General features: G+C 43.5%; 1 protein-coding gene across 1 annotated transcript in view; it reads right to left on the reverse strand.

Moving 5' to 3' along the window:
- The window catches only part of SVEP1 (sushi, von Willebrand factor type A, EGF and pentraxin domain containing 1), a 131,038-nt gene that overhangs the window by 25,220 nt on the left and 83,511 nt on the right, over nt 1-22,307 (reverse strand). The window contains exons 29-38 of the mRNA XM_064502286.1: nt 17,775-17,898; nt 17,077-17,247; nt 14,700-14,873; nt 12,209-12,328; nt 11,202-11,378; nt 10,347-10,431; nt 9,833-10,024; nt 7,921-8,088; nt 5,232-5,904; nt 1,056-3,835 (exon numbers count right to left, since the gene is read on the reverse strand). Coding sequence (XP_064358356.1) covers nt 1,056-3,835; nt 5,232-5,904; nt 7,921-8,088; nt 9,833-10,024; nt 10,347-10,431; nt 11,202-11,378; nt 12,209-12,328; nt 14,700-14,873; nt 17,077-17,247; nt 17,775-17,898 — 4,664 coding nt within the window. The remainder of the gene's footprint in view (nt 1-1,055; nt 3,836-5,231; nt 5,905-7,920; nt 8,089-9,832; nt 10,025-10,346; nt 10,432-11,201; nt 11,379-12,208; nt 12,329-14,699; nt 14,874-17,076; nt 17,248-17,774; nt 17,899-22,307) is intronic.

A 22,307-nucleotide genomic window follows, 5' to 3' on the forward strand; every position in this document is an offset into this window, starting at 1 on the left:
GAGTTGGTTGCTTTAGTGCTTGGAAGATCCTGACTGCTTTAGGAGAATCCCAGTACTAGTGCAGTTGCTGCACTGTCATTCTCTTTGTGAGGAGGATTTTCAGTTAGGTAAAGAGCATGTGAGCACCAAGTGCTCTTACAGCTTCTTGATTCCTAGTCTTTGAATGCCCTGTTTGTAACCATGAGCAGTTCCAAAGACACACTCATTTTCTTCCATGAACAAACCAAGCTTCAGGCTGGTCCTGAGTTGTTTGCTTTGAAGATTAAGGCTGATTTGCTCTGTTCCACACAATGCATCGTGAAGTGCAACCCAACTGGGTTGCAGAATCTGGCCATCAGTGGGTTCACTTGTAAGCAGGTAGATGCAGTCACTCCCCTCCACCTTGTTACAATGCGGGGAAATGACTGATTCCATTAAATTCCTCCATGTGTCCTCTCCCTGTCTATGACTACTAATTGCCTTTACTGACAAAAAAGTATCTACCCTTCTAACACGGGAATTTCTCCCCTTAGAGAAAGGGATCTGCAGTGTGCACATTCCAGGGAACTAGTACCAACCCCTCTCTTGTCTCTGAGAAAGGACTAACTGCGTATCAACAACAGTTGCGGACGCTGCAGTGTGGTAGTGCAAAAAATGGGACAAGAGGAAGATCAATACTTTTGTATTATAATAAGCAGCTGAAGCAGCAGGAAGAGGTAAATGGAGTGCCAAACGGGGACACAGTGCTGACTGTTGCTGCCACTTGCTAAGAAAAGCTGAATGTCCAGAGAAATGTTTCAAAGGGGGTGAGGAGGAAGATAAAGAGCAATGGGAAACTAAAGGCAGGGGAGGAGCGCAGCCCCAGGTGCCAAAATACCTTGCTGGAGTTCTGACAGTGAATTTCACAATAGTACTCTGTTTGTGCATGGCAGCGTGGGATTTGTCAATCTGAGCATGTAATAAGGCACAGCTTTTCTTCCAGGTCTTAAAATCTTGCACTAATTAAGGGTGCTTAAACCTCCCATCTTCATCCCTTAACAGATTTTATGGAAACAGAATGCCAGCAACCTTCTTACCTGTACTGGACCTTGCTCCCATATGTGTGAGTATTCCCAATAACTTCTGCATTTGGGACAGAAGGTGGTGGGCCACAGCTTAGCAGCTCACAGCTTGGGTATGGTTTCTTCCAGACACCTGTCTCAGCACAAGTCAGCTCTGGACTCCCCTGCATGACAAAACCTGTCATGCAGTTATAGATGATGGTGTTCTCATCTGCAGAGCTGCTCCCATTGATAAACGTGTTGGGGATCACAGGCGGGGAGCCACAAGAAATCTGTCCACAGCGAGGAAACCCAGAACTCCACTTGCCTGCTGCCTCACAAGAGATTTCAGAAGGCCCTAGTAGTTTAAAGCCCTCTAGGCATTGAAACTGGGCACTTTTACCACAGCTGAAATCTTGACCAAGAATGACCCCGTTCTGAATCTGTGGCACAGGGCACTCACAGGGACGGCAAGATGGAAGGCTTCCACTCCAGGAACCATTGGACAAACACTGCCGTAATGGATTACCATGGAGCTCATAACCAGGGAAGCACTCGTACTGGGCAAATTCCCCGTAGGTAAAGCCTGAGCCATTCAGAAAGCCATGGGAGATGTCTTCAGGAGGTCCACAAATGACTGGATCACAATGTGGAGCTTCTGAATCCCAAGTACCGTCATTCTGACAGGTAAGTGTAGACCCTCCTTGCAGGCTATATCCTTCATTGCAGTGATACTGCACTTTCTTCTTAAAGCCAAAATCTGAGCCACTGATTTTCCCGTTAAGGAGAGGCAGTGGCACAGGGCAGATCACAGCTTTGCAAACTGGAGCGATCCCACTCCAGCTCCCGTTTGCAAGGCAGACTCTACTCTTGTCCCCATCTAACAGGAAACCTTCTTTGCAGCTGTACTCTGTACGTCTCTGGAAGGTGTATTCCTCTCCAGTCACTTGACCATTCTCTAAAACTGGTGGTGGGCTGCAGGAAACAGGAATGCAAATCGGTTCACTGCCATCCCATTTCTGGTTCTCTTGGCATGTCCTCTGCGTGGGGCCATTTAACTGGTATCCAGGATCACACTCATAGTAGATAACACTCCCGTAAGTGTAGTTTCCCCCTTTTATGTTTCCATTCATGAGCTGGGTGGGGGAGTTGCATGCTATCATCTTGCAGTATGGAGCAGTGTTACTCCACTGCCGATCTGGCAAACACAGCCGTGTGTCGGAGCCAACAAGTGTGAACCCTGGCTTACAGGAGTATTGCACCACACTACCAAGTGTGTTCTCAGTAAAATGCAAAAAGCCATGCTCTGGAGGTGACAACAAGGTACACTCTATTGAAACACAGGCAGGGGCAGTGCCATTCCAGGCCCCATCTTCTTGGCAAGCTATCACAGCATTTCCCAAGAGCTCATAACCAGAGTAACACGTGTATAAAATGGTAGTTCCAAACAAGAAACTGGTCAGCTGCATCGCACTGTTCCCCTTCAAAGAACTTTTGAAATCTTTCAAGTTGTCAGCTAGTAGTATGTGGGAAAGGGAGGGACTCTCTGTAACACTCTCCTGGTCCGAATGTCTTTCCCAGTGTCTCACCTGCACATACTCCCCAAAGTCAATGTGAGGAGGCAGGCCACAGTCTGTTGGGAGGCAGGCTGGAGTGGAGCTAGACCAGCCTGCTTCTTCACAGGTCTGCATGGCGAGGCCAGAAAGCTGGAAGCCTGGTACACAGCTGTAAATAACCATGGCCCCATAGCTGTAGTCTGCACCTTCCACAAAGCCATTCTCAATGGGCTGAGGGGGCTGGCAATTTATGGCTTTGCAGGAGGGAACCTCTGTATTCCACTGTCCGGTTTCGAGGCAACTTAGAGTTTCCTCCCCTTGGAGCTGGAAACCTCTGTCGCAGGAATACCTTACGGTCTGCCCATAATGGAAGTTTGTGTACGAGTATTTGCCATTGAGAATCTTCTTAGGTCTTGGGCATTCAATAGGTTTGCAGACTGGCTTTCCTCCTAGCCACTGGCCATCTTCTCCACAGAGGATAGTGGTGTTCCCCATCAGTTCAAACCCCGGCTTACACGTATAGAGGGCTGTGCTAAGGAAGGTGAGGCCCTGCACATCAACGATGCCATTCTGAATTTCTTCTGGCTGGGGGCACTCCACAGGAATACATTCTGGCAAAGGCAAACTCCATGACCCGTCAGCCTGGCATCTGATTGTAGACTCGCCCTTCAGTAAAAACCCATCCACGCAGATGTACCTCACTGTGCTACCAAAATGAAGAGATGAAGTCAAAGGGTCACCGAAGGGGATATATGGAGGTGCATGACACTGTACAACCTTGCAGAAAGGAAAGGAATCATTCCACTGTTGGGAGGGCAGGCATTTCAGCACAGAGGAGCCATGCAAAACATAACCCTCCTTGCAGGAGAACTGTACAACACCCACTTGGTAAGTCACCTCCTTCAACACCAGCTGGTTTTCAGCCAAGGGTGGTTCTGGACATTTTGTTGGCACACACTTTGGGCTTTGCTTTTTGCTCCATTTCCCAGACTTCTGACATGTCCATGAGGCATCTCCAATCAACTCATAGCCTTCATCACAGAAAAACTCAACTTTGGAGCCCATATCAAAGCTTTCTCCCTTGGCGTAGCCATGCTGGATAGGTGGAGGTTTTCCACAGCTGAGGGGAACACACTGGGGAAGTGATTCACTGTACCATTGCCGATTGGCTTGGCAGATAAATACTGAGCTCCCAACCAGCTGGTAGCCAGACTCGCACTGATAATTCACCTGATTCTCAAAGAAGCGTCCAGTTGTTTCCTGTAAAACAGATAAGACAGGGATATGTCTGAAAGGAAGATTCATTATTAGGGCAGTGCGAGGTTGATTTTACTACTTGTGCGTTCTCCATCTAATTTCTAGCTGAAGGCAGCAAGGACTGTCTTCAAAGAAACAAACATACATAACTGGAAATGACACAGCACATCTTGCCTCGAATGATGTACTCTGCTGAAACTGAGGGTACCACCAAAAGGAAACGGAAATGCAAAGTTTAAAAGGTAAGAGCTAGAAAATATTCCTCTCTATTCCCTTTTCTTCAACCTTGAGGCCAAAAGAACAGGAAGACAGAAAAGAAATGAGTCAGGAGAAGCTGACAGGAAATGGCTTATTGCTTTTATGACTCTTTAGCTTACAGGTGGACAGGTTAGCTTGCAGGCTGGAGCCTTCAGGTGTACTACTGCTAAGAGACTTTTACAAGTGCCATACGTGTAGCTGCAGGGTCTTGAGCAGGCAGCTGAGGAACCTGCAGAATATGCAGGCTGAGCTGAGATTGAGGTATTAAAAAAGTATCTCTAACTGGAGCACCTGGAGGAACGACCCTGCCTAGGAAAGATAACATAGAGTGATATACGATTACAGGATGTATTTGTGTGAGAATCTCAACACAAGCTGTTTCTATTAATGCTGGAAGCTCATGTAGGAACTGGGATGCAAAAAACCTCTTTTTTTAGCAAATGTAGAGTCCCTCCTGGCTAGATATATGGAAGGAGGGGAAGTTCAGAAGAAAAATTCTTAAAAAAAATCAAAGTTAAATCATTACGATAGTGTTCTTGGATCTTCCTTACCACAACACTACCCTTATGCATCAAAACACAACACATTAAGCAGTTGTTATAGCTTTTGGCTGCCAGAAGATCTTTACCTTCACATGTACTGCAGCTTAATTTCACAGGGAAAGGACAAGTTCTGATTTCAATAAAGAAGTGTGCTTGCATCCAAAGGAGAGAAATTATCCCAAAGCGATTCATCTATCTCAAATCAGATTCTTTTTTTTAGCAGTGAAAAGAGCATGGCTTGTGGACAGACAATAGTACTTCATGTGTCTCCAAATGGCAATGGGAAGCGACCCACAAACTGAACAAATGAAGAGTAAGACATCAAGGAAATCAGTTGGTTGTCACAGGACACCTCTTGAGTCTCCTAACTGAAAACCCACTTGAAGAGAGGATATCCCATCAAACTGCCCATATTTTTGAATCATATCAAGACACTTGATTCTGCTACAAATGCACCCCATTTTCCATTGCTTATTTATTCCAGTCACATCCTTCCTTAATTTTAGCACGAAAGCAAGAAAGAAAATACAACAGTGGCAATTCTGAAGACCCATCCAATTTGCCACAGGATCAGGCAGCTGAGAAAACTCATTCTGTACCTTAATAAAGCCATTCTCAAGCTGGGGTGGTTCTCCACAGGACACTGGATGGCATGTGGGCAAACTGCCACTCCAGTTGCCAGTGGCCTCACAGGTCCTCTTCTTCTCCCCCTTGATGTAGAACCCCTTGTTGCAGCTGTAAGCCACCACTGCTCCGAAGCTGTAGTTGGTCCCACTGGCATAGCCATTGCCGATGTGGGGAGGTTCTCCGCAGCGCACGGGGATGCACTGGATACTCAAAGGAGAAGGATTCCACTGGCCACCTCGAAGGCACTCGATCTTGGCTGAAGTGTTCAGAACAAAGCCTTCCATACACTTGAAGCTCACGATGGAGCCGGCCGCAAACCTGGCTTTACTAATGGACTCCAGGATGCTGTAGGAGACGGTGGATGGCTTTTCACAGAAATCGGCTATGCAGTGTGGCATCTCCCTGCCCTCCGGAGGCACCCACTTCCCTTCTGCATTGCAAAGAAGCTGAGAGTTATCGGCCAGGCTGTAGCCATCTGAGCAGAAGTAGTAAGCTATATCACCAAAAAGGCGGTGGCCACTCTCTGGGGATGCATTTTCCACGTGCGGTGGTTCATCACAGGACACTGCCAGGCACTGCTGGTGGCTCATGCTCCACTCGCCGCTGGCTAAACACTCTATGGTTGCAGGGCCAACTAATGTGTAACTGTGGATAAGGAAAACACATAGGAAGTCAAAAAGACAAGCATTGTCAAACCCTACCCACTGTTTCCTGAAGTCCCCGTAGACCAAGCTTGCTAGCGCCCTGGAATATGGATGAATAGGATCCTTTACAAAATACTCTATCAAATTCAAGAGGCAAATCATAAAGTCTGCTTGTCCATCGATAAGGTGTCCCAGTGAGGGAGATCCTAGAACACCTTGTGTATATTACTTCTCTCTAGACAGAGAGGCAGCTTGTCTGCCCATCTGATTACAATTCTTGAACTTGCATTTTGGTACAAACTTCTCTTCTACAACAAACACAGGAATGCACTCTGATAGTCTATCTGCTTCTGAAAGAAATTACCCCACCCAGAATTTCTTCCTCTTTAGCAGATCTGAATGGAGAAGAAAAAGATGAAAAGTCCATATAGGTCATTTGGGTTCCTGTTCCAGGTATATCAGTTTATTTTCACACTTGCAAACAATGACAAAATCCTTTGCTAGTTACCCAGAAATGCTGTTGATGGTAATGCAAATGGTAGTTTTGTAACAACTTCTTCCTAAAAATTCACTGTTAAGACTGCTGTAAAAGCACATGCTTCTAATACTCAATAGAAAAAAAAAACCCCATAATCTTTAACAATGAAATTCTTCTACATGGTTATGGTTAGTGTCGTTGTATTTCTCTAACCTGTCTCTGAGATGCACTGACAAGCGTTACTGCATGCTGCTAATTGTCTCACATAAATCCCAGCTGTTTAAACATGCAATGTGTTATCTGTGGCTTTATTATTGCTTTGTTTTACATTCTCTGTTGTGTGCTCCCACAGAAAGCAAAGAAACGATACGTACTGCAAAGTTCCCAGTGACTATTTTTAGCTGTGGGCTGGAAACTGATTGTCAGTTTTTAATGGCAACATCTGTAAAAGTGCTTTGTCTTGTTTGCAGGATTTATTTCCAGAGCCTCATGACTGGACTGCAGAAAAAGAGCCTACTACATGCCAATGTTTAACATCCACTCTGTTCATTGGCACACAGGCAGCAGTGGTCCTTGTTAAATGCTGTTACTCTACCACATTTAAAATACTTGCACAGGGAAGAAAATCAGCATTTTGAATCTTAATACAGTCAAGAAAACACAATAAGGAGGATTTGTTTCAATTATATTTCAAATAACAATGTAAAGCCAGTTCATAAGAAAAATGCTGGCATATTCATGTACCTTTTTTCATCAAGAAGGAACACAAAATCCTCCAGTCATTTAGGGTATGACCTTGCAAAGCTCTGTATATCTGCTCTGCCTTTTGGGCAAAACAGCTTCAAGAAATTCAATGGGGCTGCTCACAGGCTGTAAAGACAAGCATGTGCAGAAGTTCTTGCAGGATCAGAGCCAGCATTACATTCATGCCACACATGACCAGAATGGAACCGTTTCTCTGATGAAATTTAGTTTGTAAAGCTCACAAGCAATACAAAAACTACACTGAGTAGACAGAAATCAGAGATGAATAAGGCGCCCCAATAAACAAGAAGTGATACTTTTAAGAAAGCAGAATTTACCACACCAGAACAGTTAGATCAGTCCTCATAACACACCAAATACCCCTGATATGGTGTGAAGACAAATGGAGAATTCCTTATGATCAGGGCCTGAGTTTACCACATAAGTACTAGTTCTGTAGTACCTCCAAAGTAAAGGGATTCCTATTGTACTGCTCTATCATGCATTCAGCTACATGACTCCTCTCCACTCTTGTATTCCAGTGTATTCAGCTGGCTCAAAGCTGAGCACTTGAAGAAATACCTGCTTGTGACCCATACTAACCTGCCAGCCCACAAAAACCATCCATCACCTTTAATTTCCAGAGAATTAAAAGAGAAACTGTAAAATCGAATCAGCATGCAGTTATAAAGGACTCGTGAAGCAGCAAACGACACAGTTTGGTTGATAAGTCTGTGTGACCTGCACCAGTTTCACTTGTCCCAAGTATTACTCCAGTAGTGCTAGTCTACATACCCTTCCTTACACGTGTAAGAGACTGTGTTTCCAAAAGTGAAGTTACTTCCACTGATGACTGCATCTTTGATGGCAGGAGGGGGTCCACAGGAGACAATGCTGCAAGCTGGAGGTGTGCTGTTCCAGCTCCCTGAAGATTCACAGACAAGTACCGAGGGTCCCTGAAGGCTGAGACACAAAGATCATTATTAAGGCCAGCATTTCAGTCAGTGAGGAACAGAGAGCAAAAAGGAACCTTGCTCCTCACGGACTTCCTGGCCCCAGCGAAGCCAAGGGGTGTCACTTCAACAACGATCATAGTCTTGCCCTCTGTTCATGAAAAAACACTGCTGATGCTATCACTGGAGCTGGTCTTCAGATTGTTTTGAAGAGAAAACTGACAGAATTTATGTGAGGTCTGAACACACCATGCAAATGTACAGAACTTCTGCTGTAGTTTTGCCCATTTAGAGCTATAAGAGAAGGTCATGGGCTGCTTAAGTATTTATTTGAGCTTGAAGATTTATTTCTATGCCATCATCACCATGCCCATCTTGAAACAACTGAGACCTGATTTACTCAAAGACTCCAACACTACCTTCACTCAGAGCACTGAAGGAAATTCTGCAGTTCAGGTTTGTTTACAGAAATGCATTCAGTTCCTTCAGGACAAAAAGGATTTTGCTTGATTGAATGGCCACATACATTTGGAGTTAATGATATTCTTTGGTCTCCTTAGCTAAGGAAACACAGCAATGCATGGGTACACAAGGTAGGACTTAGTCATCTAAAACAGGCATTGAAACCACCCTGAGATGCCCTAGGGCATCGCTCTGGCCTCCAAAGCAAAAAGCACATAAAAGTGCCTGCGGGAAGAGACTGAGTGCACCCTTAGGCCCAGACACAACGTGTAAGAGGGACATGGTGCGGGAGGGCTTTCCCTTGAGTAGTGGCCAAAGGACAGAGGACTTCTCTGACAAACCTAGGCTAGACAGGTAAAGACTCACAACTGATGTGGTATTTATTGCTCGGATGTCCTGACTCCACAGTCAAAAAACTCACTCAAATCAGTAAAAGCACTTACTCAGTTTTGCAGGGTACAACTGAGCCCACGCTTTGGCTCTATGACCTAATGTTACACTGTGCTGTGGCTCAGGTACCCATTCATATTAGCATAATTAAAACATTCACCAGATGAGTACATCTCATCTACCTGCCTGCGTCTGGAAAAGTGGGTGCCTGCAGCAGGAAAATGCAGAAGAAAATCAGACCTAAATAGGTCCATATAAGACCACTTATGTCACAGCACAGCTGCTAGAGGGATAAGCAGGTATCAAGGACAAGCAGTAGCTTATAATTAAAGTTAAATCCTTGCATATAGCATTCATGTATTCATTTTTAATTGCAGCCTATTAAAAATGCGTTTACAACATAATTGATTTATGAATGTAAAACAGAAAAAAGCTTAAAATAAATATTATATAGTTTTCAAGAAGTACATGAATAACTTCCAGAAGGTTCTTTGACCAGCATGTGAAGGGCATTGTGAAACAACAATGAAAATAGTTTTGCATGTGCACTAAAGATAATTAGGCATATGATAGTCATTAAAAATGAATGAGAACTTTCAAACATAACGACAACCAATTTCTGAGTATTCAAAATACGTTTTTGAGCTTGATGGTAAAGTAAAAGCATTACGTATTATAAATATGGCAGATATTGAGTGACCTTGCAACTGCTCCAATTTGTATGCAATACAGAAAGTACCTCAAACATTAAAAAGTCTTTTAAAATTTTATTTTACTATTTTATCTTTGTGAGCCATCATCCCAGCTTTGACTTTTGCAGCCATAAGTTAGACATTCCAGCAAGTCTTTTTATTCAACAAGCAGGTTGCTTGTATCTGCCTTAGGAATGTTCCTGCATTTACCTGTATCCACTGTCACAGGTGTATGATACAGAGGAAAGGTAGCTCGTGCCGGTGAGCATGTATTTTCCGTTGCTGACATCTTCTGGGCTACGACATGTCACTATTTCACAGGAGGGGGGAGGATGATTCCAAACGCCACTAGCAAGGCACAGAATTTCCTTTGCACCCACTAAGTTGTACCCATCATTGCATCTATGTCAGAAGAAAAGAACTACTATCAAAAAGAGCCTTTTATTCACAACATTGCCACCAGTCTCCCCTTTGCTTTCTATGTTCACACCTTGATACACCAACTTTCACTGTAGACCACAGAGAGTTAGGACTGGATTAAACATTCAACTCTGCTAGTTTTCAACAGTTTTATCCTCATATCTTTCCATTATTTTTATCCCGCTTTGCTCCTCTCCCTCTGTTTATTTCAATCACTCTTTGAGTTTAGCCATACTCTTTCTCATCTGTTGCCAGATTCTCAATGAATTATTAATGTAGCATCCCAAACATACTGAATTCCTACCTGTACATCACCTTACTGCGGTATGTAAAATTTGAGCCCAAAATGGCGCTGTTCTCTGGAATAACTGGACCACCACAGGATATAGCTTTAAAAGATGGGATCACAAGAGAAGTTGATATAACACAAATCAAAGCGAAATGAAAATCAGGATTGCTGTGTTTTCACTAAATGGGTGTGAAGAGATCTAAAGCCCTTAGCAACACTGGGTTTTTGGCTAAGTTATAACTGATTTAACATTTTTCGGCTCATGATCTGTCTTCAAACCTACTGAGAAGTTTGACTAACTGGAAATAGATAGGTGAGAGCATTCCACATTCTACAGGCTTGACTGTCAGGAGCACTCCACATCCACCTCAAAATTACTTTGGTTTGTTCTTTCCCACAGCTTCATTTTTCCCTGTTGCTTCACCTTATTAGTCATGGTTTTCTAGGGAAACAAGTTTCGCCGTCATGCTATGTATATGCACATGTTCCAGCCTGTCCTCTCTGGTTGCTTTTCCACTGAAACATAGTTAATGATCCTTCAGATATTAAGCTCCCACAAGTTCCTTGAAAACAGGGGGCTGGGTGGAGAAGGAAGACACTTCTAATGCTTACTCTAATAAGGAAGGCAATGATATCATTCTTTGAGACTTTGGAGATTCTGCATAAGAGAGTGACACTGTGAATATGGCAACTGTTGGAAAAGCTTCAACTGGTGCTTTCATCTCTTTAGACAACAGAGATTTCAACGCTGAGACCAAAGTCCCCCGGGCCATGGTTTCATTAGCTCCTCTGCTCTCTAAACTACTTCTCTCCCCTTTCCATCTCTCTAACAATGCACATTACAATAAACCTTCTCCCCAAGAACAATACCTTCACAATATGGTATTGGGTGGCTCCACTCTCCAGTCTCCAGGCATGTAAGTTTAGTCATTCCTGTCAGCTGAAACCCTTCTTCACAGGAAAAAGTTAATTCACTGCCAACACTGTAAGTGTCCCCATATAAATGACCATTCTCCGGGTTTCCTGGATTATAGCATTTCACTGGTTCTGAGAAGGAAGAGAGACAACTGACTAATAGCGTCACTAACTACCAGGTCTTATAAACCAGATGATGGAGACGTCCTCAGGAATTTCGTGAAAAGTAAGGAGGAAGAACATGTGCAAAACACCCATAAGTAATCTCCAGGTTTGCCAGATTTCCTCCGTTCTATATGCAACTGAGAGGCATTCAAGGCTGATGCTACTAAACTAATTTCAGTGCAAAAGAGTTTGCATTCACAGCTTGAACACTCTGACTGTTTGCATTTATCATCAGAACAAACACATCTCTCAGTCATTTTTCCCTCCGTGAGGGACAGCCCACTGCAAAACACCCAGCCTTAAGCTGGAAATCAGCTCAGTTGCTTTCTATCCCAACTTCTGCCACTGTCTTAGCATCTTCTGGCAAAGCTACCTTGCTTAATGTTTCCAAGCGACAGGCAGCTCAGTTCCTACTCAGATGCTTATATTCAGATATTTCTTCTTTTCATAGCTCTGCTCTGAGAAGTGACACATAAGTTGTGGCATGTGGCCTTCCCAGGTCTTAAGCACATGTGCTCCGTTTAGCAGAAAAATGTTTTTGCCTGTATCCTGTCTCCTAACTGCCATCCCTACGTCCTAATGATAGTTTTGTCTGTAGAGACAGGTGCGCTCTCAAGAAGCAAAAGGAGGCACTTCATCATGGCCTGGTTTAGGCCAAAGTGATCTGGAGAAGAGGACACGCTTGCGCTGTCCCTCCTTAGATATCCATCACTGGCAGCCATCCTCCACAGGGGCAGGCAGGATACTGGCCCATAAAGAGCCTAAGAAGGGTAGCCTGATGTTTTTCTCTCCCATACCTGCACATTTTTTACCATCTCCTGTGTATGGAGGAATGCAAGTGCAAACATAGGATCCATTTGTGTTAAGACAAGATGCATGCTCATCACAGTCTGATCCAACAGCGCATTCATCAACATCTACAGGAAAAAAAAAAAAAGACACAATAAGGATGTCGCTTGGTTGGTACCTGTAATTAACATCTGCTTCAAATTTCCGTCTCACTGTCAGAAGGAATTTTTTAAATTAGTATAATTAAGATTTAGTCTTAATTCAATCACATCTTTGATGTACTAGTAGAAAGACATAATATTTATGCATTCTGGTAAATTTACTATAAACCGTGGAAAAGTCATATACCCCTCTATTATCCTTTTGCCAGTATTTCCACAGAAAGTATTTTGTTTCCAAGTAGTAAATGAACAGACATCTCAACTCATGTGCTGGTTTGGACAGACACTACGAAGGAGGACTCTTGCATTAAACGCTTTGCTAGGAAATTCTTTGTGCCTCAAACTTCCTACCGTTAAGGCAGGAAAACTTAGGCAAGAGGGGAACGACTTTGAACATAAAATACAAGAAGAGTCCAATCTTTGTGGAACAGAATTTTGCTAAACTAAGAATGAGAAGTACCTGCAGTTGCCAGAAAGGTTAAAATGATTTCAAAATGGCTTAGTTATTATGATTAATTATTTATGTGACAATAATGCCTAGAAATGCCAATTGACGATTTACGCTTCATGTGGCTCGGTACCGTACAGCAAAACAGATTCCTGGCTCCAGGTCACTTCATATCAGCTTTCAAACTCTGACTGTACAGAAATGTTCTTGGTATGTAAACAATGAGTCATAAATTGTGAAGGGGTCAATTTGGAAGCATCTCATTGAAAAATGCCAGCATCAGGGATTACTCCTCATACAAATCAGAGTCTTAGAGAACAGAACAATTCTTCATTTAAAAGGTCTGCTACAGGACAGATGTTGAATTGGGTATGACAGGCAAACACATAGCTGGAGTTCTTTGTCCATTTCCAGGCAAAAAATGCAGAGACCATTTCCAGGCAAAAAATGCAGAGTAAATGGAGCAAATAGATTAAAAATTGGTCTATGGCATCGGTGAGATCATTCTTCACTGCTGAATGAGTCTGATCAGCATGAAAGAACCAACAATGCTGTGAAGAGAAAGGGTGTTTCTCTGATAGGCAGGACCAGAGGTGCTTATTGGAACCAAACCAGCCGTCTATTATAGAAGCATCAGGAGCATGCAACGTGCCACCTTAGCAGAACGGCAATAGCTGCTCTTCAATGTCTCATGTAACGTCTCATATGGTGAAGAAGAGAGGATAGGCACTATGAATCAGATCCACATCGGAGCAAAAAGGATGCTCCAGGGAATAGGTGTACCATGCTTTGCTGGCACCTGCCTGGAGCATGAATCAGAAAGGCAAAGGCTGGGCCAGGTTGCCAAACCCACTCTTGGTTTCATTTTACACTCACTCTACTCTGCTTTATGAGGTCAAGACAAGCTGCAAGGTGGGGCACAGGGTGTTTCCTTCTCAACTTATGCTCCCTACTGCACAAATGTGCAACTATGTGGACAGCCCTGCAGCATCTGTTCTGAGCCTGCTCATCTTTATGCCGTGCTATGAAGTGCAGGGGAGAAAAACAAAGAGTAGGACAACAGCCTGCATTGTCTGTTTGGAGGTCCTGAAGGTGTCCTGATGAAAGAAGAGGGATCCTGCTCCATGCGAAATTTTGGCACAGCTAAAGGGCTGTTGGCGTTGCTTTTGTCCATCTTGCACTGAAAAAATATGTGCTGTACCTACTTGTTTAGACAGAGCAACCAGCCAAATCAAATGTAAATCATGTCAAGCTGTTACCCTGTAACTCACACATTAGGTATGATTAAAACAGCAGCTTATGAAGCAAGCCAATTAGCTTGCTAATGGATTTCAGTGGGGATCATTCAGAGAGATGGTCCTACAAGACCTGTCCTTCCTGGTCCTCTGTGTGCAATACAATGCTACAGGCTCTCTCACCTTTCAGCTCCTGCAGCTGGTATGTCAGAGCCCTGACTAAGAAGTAAGTTATGGTGTGGCAAATATGTGAACTGTGGACCTAACTGTGTTCCCACACTTCTCAATGCTGCAGCTGCTTGGTGACAGGCATGCTGAAGCACAGGCAGATGCACAGGTTAGAAGCAGAGGATACAAGGTCTCTAGGGCTAAAAGAACCTGGAAGGAGAGAGGAAATACAGACTGAGGGTACAAGCCTGTACTTACTGAGACTTACTGAGTAGGGAGCGTAGAGTTTGGGACATATAAGCAGACGGAGAGGGGAAGGTGACAAGATGTTGAGCACCAGATTTCAGTAGCATGGACATTTTGGAGCGCGATTCCTCAGATTCTGAGCAGCCTTCTCAATGCCAGAACCAAATCCCACCCAAACCCAAAGGCACAGGAGAAGCGCAGGATCACCAGCTCATGCAGCCGCATGTATGGCATATCTCACCAAGGCAAGATGGTGAAATGCCATTCCAGCTCCCATTGTCTGTGCAGAACATCCTCGAGTCCCCCAACAGATAGTAGCCATTATTGCACTGATAGGTAACAGTACTGCCAGCGAAAAAGTCCTCGGCTGAATAAAATCCATTTTCTAAAGGAGGAGGCACTCCACAGCTGATCCCTGAAACACGAATGGGAAGAGTGCACAGATATTAGCAGATCAGACACGGGAAGATTAACTTATGAATAATTCCACACCAGAACCACCACTAGATATTTATTCTCTGCAACAGCTGTGGTATCGTGTCCACAAGAGGGCCCAAACCTTTTCTGAGGCAGCTAATTGACTCTGGCTCCAGGGGAGGGTCTTGTTCTGTGGACACTTGTCAAACAGTGACTGAGCAGGACTCTTCAGCTCCTGGCATTCTGCTAGCCCTGGAGGAGAGGCCTGCGATGCAACGGTAAGGTCTGAGTAGATGCCCTTCACTTACAAGAAACTTTCCCGATGACCAAGTGGTCCTTAATGAGTTTTAAGGAAAAAGAAAAACAAACTTGCTTTCAGGCAGTCTCCTGTTATTTCCCTTCCCTGTTGTTGAAAAACAAGTTCAGTATTACTGTGTGTGAACACCGCAAAGTTGGCTAACAGGTTACTGCTAAGCAACTGAAGAACAGTATAAATCTGAGACCAGGGAGTGTATGAATGGTGGAGAGACTGGAACTGACCTCACATGCATGCACGGGCAAATCACTTCAGCTATAGTAAATTGTGTCTTCTGATCCCAGCTCTGCCGGCACAAGGTGTCACTGCACCCGGCTCCTGGAGGTTGCTTTCTGTTCTAGCGGAGCTGCTCCTGTGAATCCTCATTTCGATCAGAACGGCAATAACTTACTCCAGTGGTTACACAGCCCATGTCTGTAACTACATGGATTGTAGCCATTCCTTGCCCCTCAGCTCTTTGCAAAGATCGAACAGCGACACTGTGTGCAGAGCCCACTGTAATGGTGGCCAAGCACCTGCTATAGGCGGATAAAGCTGAAGAGCCTGTAGCAAGGACAGGCTGTCAGGGGACGGGGACAGGAAGATTTGGGGAACTTTGGAAGGAGGAAAAGGATCCTGGTGAGTAAAGGTAATCATTACAACCATTACAGGCCTGATTTAGTCAGTAGGAGAACTTTTTCTGACCAGACCTGTATCAAATCTGCCACTACGAATGCTGCAGCTGTTTCTGCAGGAAATAGCTACTTTTGTCCCACTTTTATTGATAACTTGTGGAACAGGCTGAGAAAGGTCAGTGAGTAAGTCTGACCCTTGGTTGTTCAGCACGTTTGTGGCAGATCAATCCTGTTCTTTCCGAGCTCTGTGCTCAAGAAGGAATATTGCCTGCCCCAACGCAGAGAAAACAGACAGCAACACTAACAGAATTTTGGTGCCTTGTCATTGATAAAACACCAAAACATCAGAAAAGGATAAACACCAAAACACCAAAAGGAGCAAAGCTGTCTCTGCCACTGAATTTAGGCTCTGCCTAAGAGGGCTTACTTTTGGGTAAATCCTCACATGCATGTTATTCTTTAGGCAGAAGAGGAGATCTGTGCTATGAGCAACTGAATAAAGGGGAAGAAAGAACAACCACATCAAATGTAGTTCAAACTATAAAAAAGATTTTAACCCATACGATGAATTTTCTCCAAATTCAAGAGTTTTGGGATCACGTAATGCCTGCTTCTAGAGCAAATTTACTACTGTGCTGAAATGAGAAATACAGTCAGCTCCAGCATGTACAAGTGCAATCAGATGTAGAGGTCTATCATGCTCTATTGTGCAGTCACAACAGAACAGGACAAAGGAAAGGAGAAAATAGGAGTTAGGAAGGCAGGAACCAATGAAACTTGTGAACCTAAATGTATGCTGCCCAGTTTCATAAAAGTCTTGTAGCACTTCTTAGCCCTGACAGAATTATCTGTCAACTTTGGAGAAATTATTCTATAACATACCTAGTGCCAAGGCTTTTATTTCAAACCAGGTATTCTAAGTGATATTTAAAAATCACACAGATATTCTAGCATTTCCTGTGTATCTTCCACCCTCCTGGTATCACTGGAGAGGAAAGATCAGAGCATGTGAGCTCTGATCCAAACAGATCATTTCTGCCACATGCATTTGAATATGACTGAAAAAGGGGGCAGAACTAGACAACAAGGTAGCTCCATTCACTAAAACGTTAAGTTGGGTTTTAAGCATTTATGTATATGCTGCAGCATGGATGGATTCAAGTGCATCATAGAAGCTTTGCTGTAGCAGGGATAAATAGGCTGTGAACACTGGTAGGATCTAAATGGAAGTTGAGATTTCCTAATCCTGACAATCCATTCAGAAAACTCACTTTCACAGCGGGGAAGAGGCCGGGTCCACTGTCCCAGGTTAAGGCAGTGTTGAACAGAGTTGCCCACTATCTGGAAACCTGGGTCACAAGAAAGGCTCACTTTTGACCCTGGCTTTAAATCAGTTGAAGAGGCCCGCAGATGTGGTATGGATCCTTGCAAGGCTGGGCAGTCTGTGGACAAAATACATGCATGGAGTATGAGATGTGGTGCTGAAAGGAATACATTTGTTATCTGACTGTTTGATCCTGCATAAATTTATCCAAGAGAAAGTTTGGGGAAATGTTATGCTTTGCTATGCCTCGCTCAGATTCAAAGGGTTTTGAGAATCAGCAACATTGAAGATCAGACAAGGAATCCCCAACAAAGTGGTGAGGAGGCAGCAGGTATTATAAGACACTCCAATTACTTCTAGCATAAGGGACAAGAAAAACCTTTTTCTGACCCAACAGTGTCTTCATTCTTTCAACATCTCAATTCAGGAAGCAATAAATCTCTGTCTGAGATTCCAGTGAACTTTTGTTACAAAACCCTGGAATTTGAGGAATGAAGGACTGAATGTTCCAAATGTTAAATTATCAAAATAATTTATTCAAGGCTAGTAGGGTAAAAGCTGCAAGCCAGCACATTTAACCTTACAACAAAGTTTTCTTACAATATTGCTCAAAACAAAGAGGGTTCTAGGAAATAAAGTTCTAACCAGCACAAAATATACTCTTGTAATCTATCTTCACTCTTCCAACAACTCCTGGCAGGAAATCTGGCCAGGCTAGTACATTTCCTTTTTGGAGTTCTTCTGGACAGGATGTAGCCAGAGATTTTACCTATGGATTTAAAACAGGTGATTAGGCACTGTTTAAGGACCTCATAGGAAAAGAATGCAGAAAACATTTCTTCCATGCCTGCATGCAACACTGAAACAGATCATTAAGAAAGCGATGCTTTTCCTTTCTAGCACAAGAATTTTCTGGTCAAACTAGTAGCTGTTCTGTATTTACAAGCCAGATAGCTATAGAGAGGCATGTACTGAAGCAATACCAAAAGGAATATTTGTCATACAAGCAAAACATGAAACGTAATCCTTGAAACAATGTTGTGCTTGCTAGTGGGAAAGAAGAACGTATTTATGTCACAGACAAGGCAGGTATGAGGACACAACCTGAAGAGAAGACTGTATGTATTTGCAGAAAAATGTCAAATGGGAGCCAAGAGGAACTGAAAGTTAAAGAGCGGCATTCCTCAAACACTGCTACCGCAGCACCACATTTAAGGACCAGAAACACAAAAAGGAGCACTAAATGAAGCAGTCTGTTGTTTTCAGGACAAGTGTTTTGTGAATTCAATAAACCAGGCTATACTGTGGTTCTTCAAAACACTGCAGGCAAGACATATCTATACCAATATTACTGGTGGTTTTGGCACTGTCTTCAACTGAGGCAGGACAGGGCTATATATTGAATGTGAAGTGGGAATAGGCAAACCGAGGACAGGAGAAAGAAAGGAACACATTTTTAGGTCAGCAGCAGGTCAATATCTTAAGAACAGACCTGGTCAACCATCTTTGATGGAAAAGTTTTCCATTTAAAACATAAGTCCTTTAATGGAACTACTAGAGGTTTCTTTTGGATTTTTACTAGGAAAAAACACCCCTGAAATGCCAATGGGAAACTCTGAATTGTTTCCATGTCCTATTTTAATGTCAATTTTTTTCCCAATAAGATTAAAATGTTTCTACTTCCTCGTTGTGAATCTGACAACCTATTAAACATAGTAACGTAATCATATTTCCGTATGGCCACCAATAACAGGAACTTGGGGACCATAAATCCACCTGTCACAGAACTATTAAGCTATTCAGACACCAACTGTGAATCCTAGGCAGAAGTTAGAATATGCAGACATTGATGGGAAGTCACATAAATAATGGTTCCCTGAGAAGAATTCAGATGTCCTGACTGTGACACTGGCTAAAAAAAAAAAAAAGAAAAAAAAAGGCAGCTGACTAGTTCCATTGGATACCCAGGGAAACTTCTGTTATATAAAGGCATTTAAAAAATGCAAATGAAAGAACCAAGAGTTTGGAATCACTCTGCACTACCTTTGCTCATTGTAACTCCAAGAACAGAAAGGGAACATAGTACCAGGAAGTGCTTAAAAACCCTTCTAATTTGTAATACTGACATAGTACTCTCTATTACGTTTCTCCCCACCATGGAAGAAGCAATTATCTGACCCATGGAACTACTTAAAATAATATACATGCCCTGAGGAGGACAAAGGTGCAATAAAAGGAAAAGGATTTCCTCTTCTATTAATACACCAAAGCCCAAAGTGACTATGGAGAAAAGATGGTTATTCAGTTAAAAGAACATGTTAGTAATTAGGCTACCAAGCCTGCTTCCTACTCCATGGCTGTCCTGTGCTGGAGGATCACTGCAGTAATTCCCTGGCAGGAAGAAAGGAATGTTTTCTTTAGCTGCATGAAAGAATGAACTAAAAGAGCAAAGATGAGCTGTGTACATCTCAGCACAGCCAGCTTGCCCCTGTCGTACATGCAGCAGGGCTTCAAGGCAGAATTAGCTGGTTAAAAAGCACAGGTGTGCCAGGCCCATGCTGAACACCTGGGAAACTGCCTTTCCCCGAAGGGTGACTGGCTGCTGTCCAGTCTCCGGTGGAGGCACTCAGCCACTGTGCTATACTGTCTGTCTCTGTGAGGAGGGAAGAACCTCACACTGAATTATGCTCACCTCCCCTGTCCTGAGCTCCTCTGGGGCCGATCAGGGTGCGGAGCCAGCTCAACTGGAGACGGCAGTGACCAGGCCTGTTTATTCCGTAGCAGTTTCACGGATCTCACTTCAACCATCTGTGCTGATGTGAACTGCTTAGGCCAAGAGCTGCAAACAATCTGCATGGAAAATGCCCTGCTATGGGCCAGGGAAGCGTGGGAATCAGCCCTTCCGAGCAGTATGGAGGGGGCTGGAGGCAGGAAAGGACCTCACGACAACTCGTATTTCTACTGCTCCCTACTCAACAACAAACAGCCAGAGTGTTGGTTTACCTATACAAAATTAATGTGTAAGTGCATGGGCAACTAAAGTATACACAGAAAGGTTTTAAAGAGTGGCTTTAGCTTTTACACTATTCACTTGGCAACATATTTTCTTGCCCCGGTCTCCCTGATGGCTGAGAACAGGAAAATAAGGCTTACTGAATAGTTGCAGCTGGCTAGAACATAACTGATAATAACAGAGATAATGATAGTGATTTACTACCCCAAGCTCTAAAAACAAATGAAGTAAAAAATTAATAGGAAGCTTACTTGCTCAGTTCCCTGCCTTTGTCATATCTCTCTTCAGATTAAGAATATGGATATTCTTCCTTGCCCTAACTGTATTACTGCTGAAGCCAATAGGGATTTTATCAAGCCTGTCAAGAGCATTAAAGACAGACCAGTACAGAGAAATTTTCCAAGTGGCCTTAGAAAATCCCACTCAAATTCTTCACCAGTGTGTCCTGTAAAATCATGTGTACTAATTTTTCTCAGCATTGCTCTTGTACGTGAAAACCCAAACATTTGACTTGTGAATGCAGCACTCGGTGGCCCAAGAGGCACAGAATACTAGCAGATTGCTAGTTCTTCTGAACATAGCAGGAAGCCAAAGATGCAAAGAAAGGAAGAGAGAAACAGAGGAGATGTTTGGATGCTAGAAGCAAAGATTCTGCTCAGCTTCTTTTCAATTTCCTGTTAATTTTATTATTTTTTTATTTGGATCATGGATAACGAATAGTAATAAATAAGCAAATAGCAGTAAAACCTTAAAAATACATGAGAAGAGCAAAAGCTTTTAATCACAACCCCTTTCCTCCCCAGAAATGTCTCTGACTTTGAACATTAGGCCTTGCTGTTTAGGTTTTTCTAACAGATTCACCATTTCTGACCTTCAGAATTGGAACACTGTTTATTATCCTTATCAAGTTTACAGACCCAAACCGGGGGACCAGTGAGCATGCTCAAGGACACAGCTGCCATCCAGAGGGACCTCAACACACTGGAGGAATGGGCCAACAGGAATCCCATGAAATTCAACAGTGACAAATGTGAAGGAAAAACCCCTACAACAATACAGGCTGGGGACAACCTGGTTAGCAAGCAGCTCTGTGGAAAAGGCCCTGGAGGCTCTGACGGGTAGCAAGCTGATCACGGGCCAGCAGTGCATCCTTGCAGCAACAATGGCCAGCAACATCCTAGGCTGTGTGAACAGGGGCACAGCTAGAAGAGAAAGGGAGTGCTTATCCCCTGTCCTTGGCACTTACTAGATGACATCTGGCATATTGCATTCCACTGTGGGCTCCTCAGTACAAAAAAGACTTCAATAAATTGGAGCAAGTTCAAGGGAGGCCACCAAGAAAGTCAAGGATTGGAAAATTTTCCCAGTGAAGAGAGACTGTGGCTTGTTCAGCCTGGAGAAGATATGGCTTCAGGGGCCAGCAGCCTCCTGGTGCAGGTAGAACATCAATGTGATGGAGCCAGGCTCTTCACAGCGATGTGTGGTGGGAGAGTGAGATAGTTGTCATAAACCGAAGTGGGAGGTCCCATTTGGACCACTTCCACTCGGAGGACAATCAGTCACTGGAACTGTCTCCCAGAGATGTTGTGGGATCTCTGTCCTTGGAGATCTGACCAGACAAAGCCCTGAGTTCCCTGTCTGATTTCAGTGTTCACCCTGCTAAAGCAGGAGGTTGGATTAGGGACCTCCCATGGTCCCTTCCATCCACAGTAATTTTGTAATTCTGTGAAAGTTTAGCATCAAACCTGTATTTTTGGTACCTGAAAAAAAGCAGTCGATGCTGATCATTCACACTTTTCCCTGGACGATATAATTCAGAGATTTTACATGTTGTCTAATGCATTGGCTGAAATTCTGACACCTCACCCCTGAAGTTTTACCAATGCCTTCACACAGCAGCATGAGGGAACTGAAACTTGTAAAGCAAGCCCTGAGCTCATTTCATACGGTTTTCTCCCTCTTCTAATAGGATTACTAGCTTTTGTGTGTCTTCATTTTTCTTTCAAAGCCACTTAATATGGAAAGGCTCAGTAAAAAAAGATGGTGACTTCAATGTTGATTTTACCATACCTAGGCTTGCTTAAAGCTACTACTCTTACTACAGTAAGCTTATTACCCTAAGCCAAAGCTTCACCTTGTCCCCACTGACTTCTGTGAGAACTGAG

This window comes from Dromaius novaehollandiae, chromosome Z (genome assembly GCF_036370855.1).
Source record: "Dromaius novaehollandiae isolate bDroNov1 chromosome Z, bDroNov1.hap1, whole genome shotgun sequence".
Taxonomy (NCBI): domain Eukaryota; kingdom Metazoa; phylum Chordata; class Aves; order Casuariiformes; family Dromaiidae; genus Dromaius; species Dromaius novaehollandiae.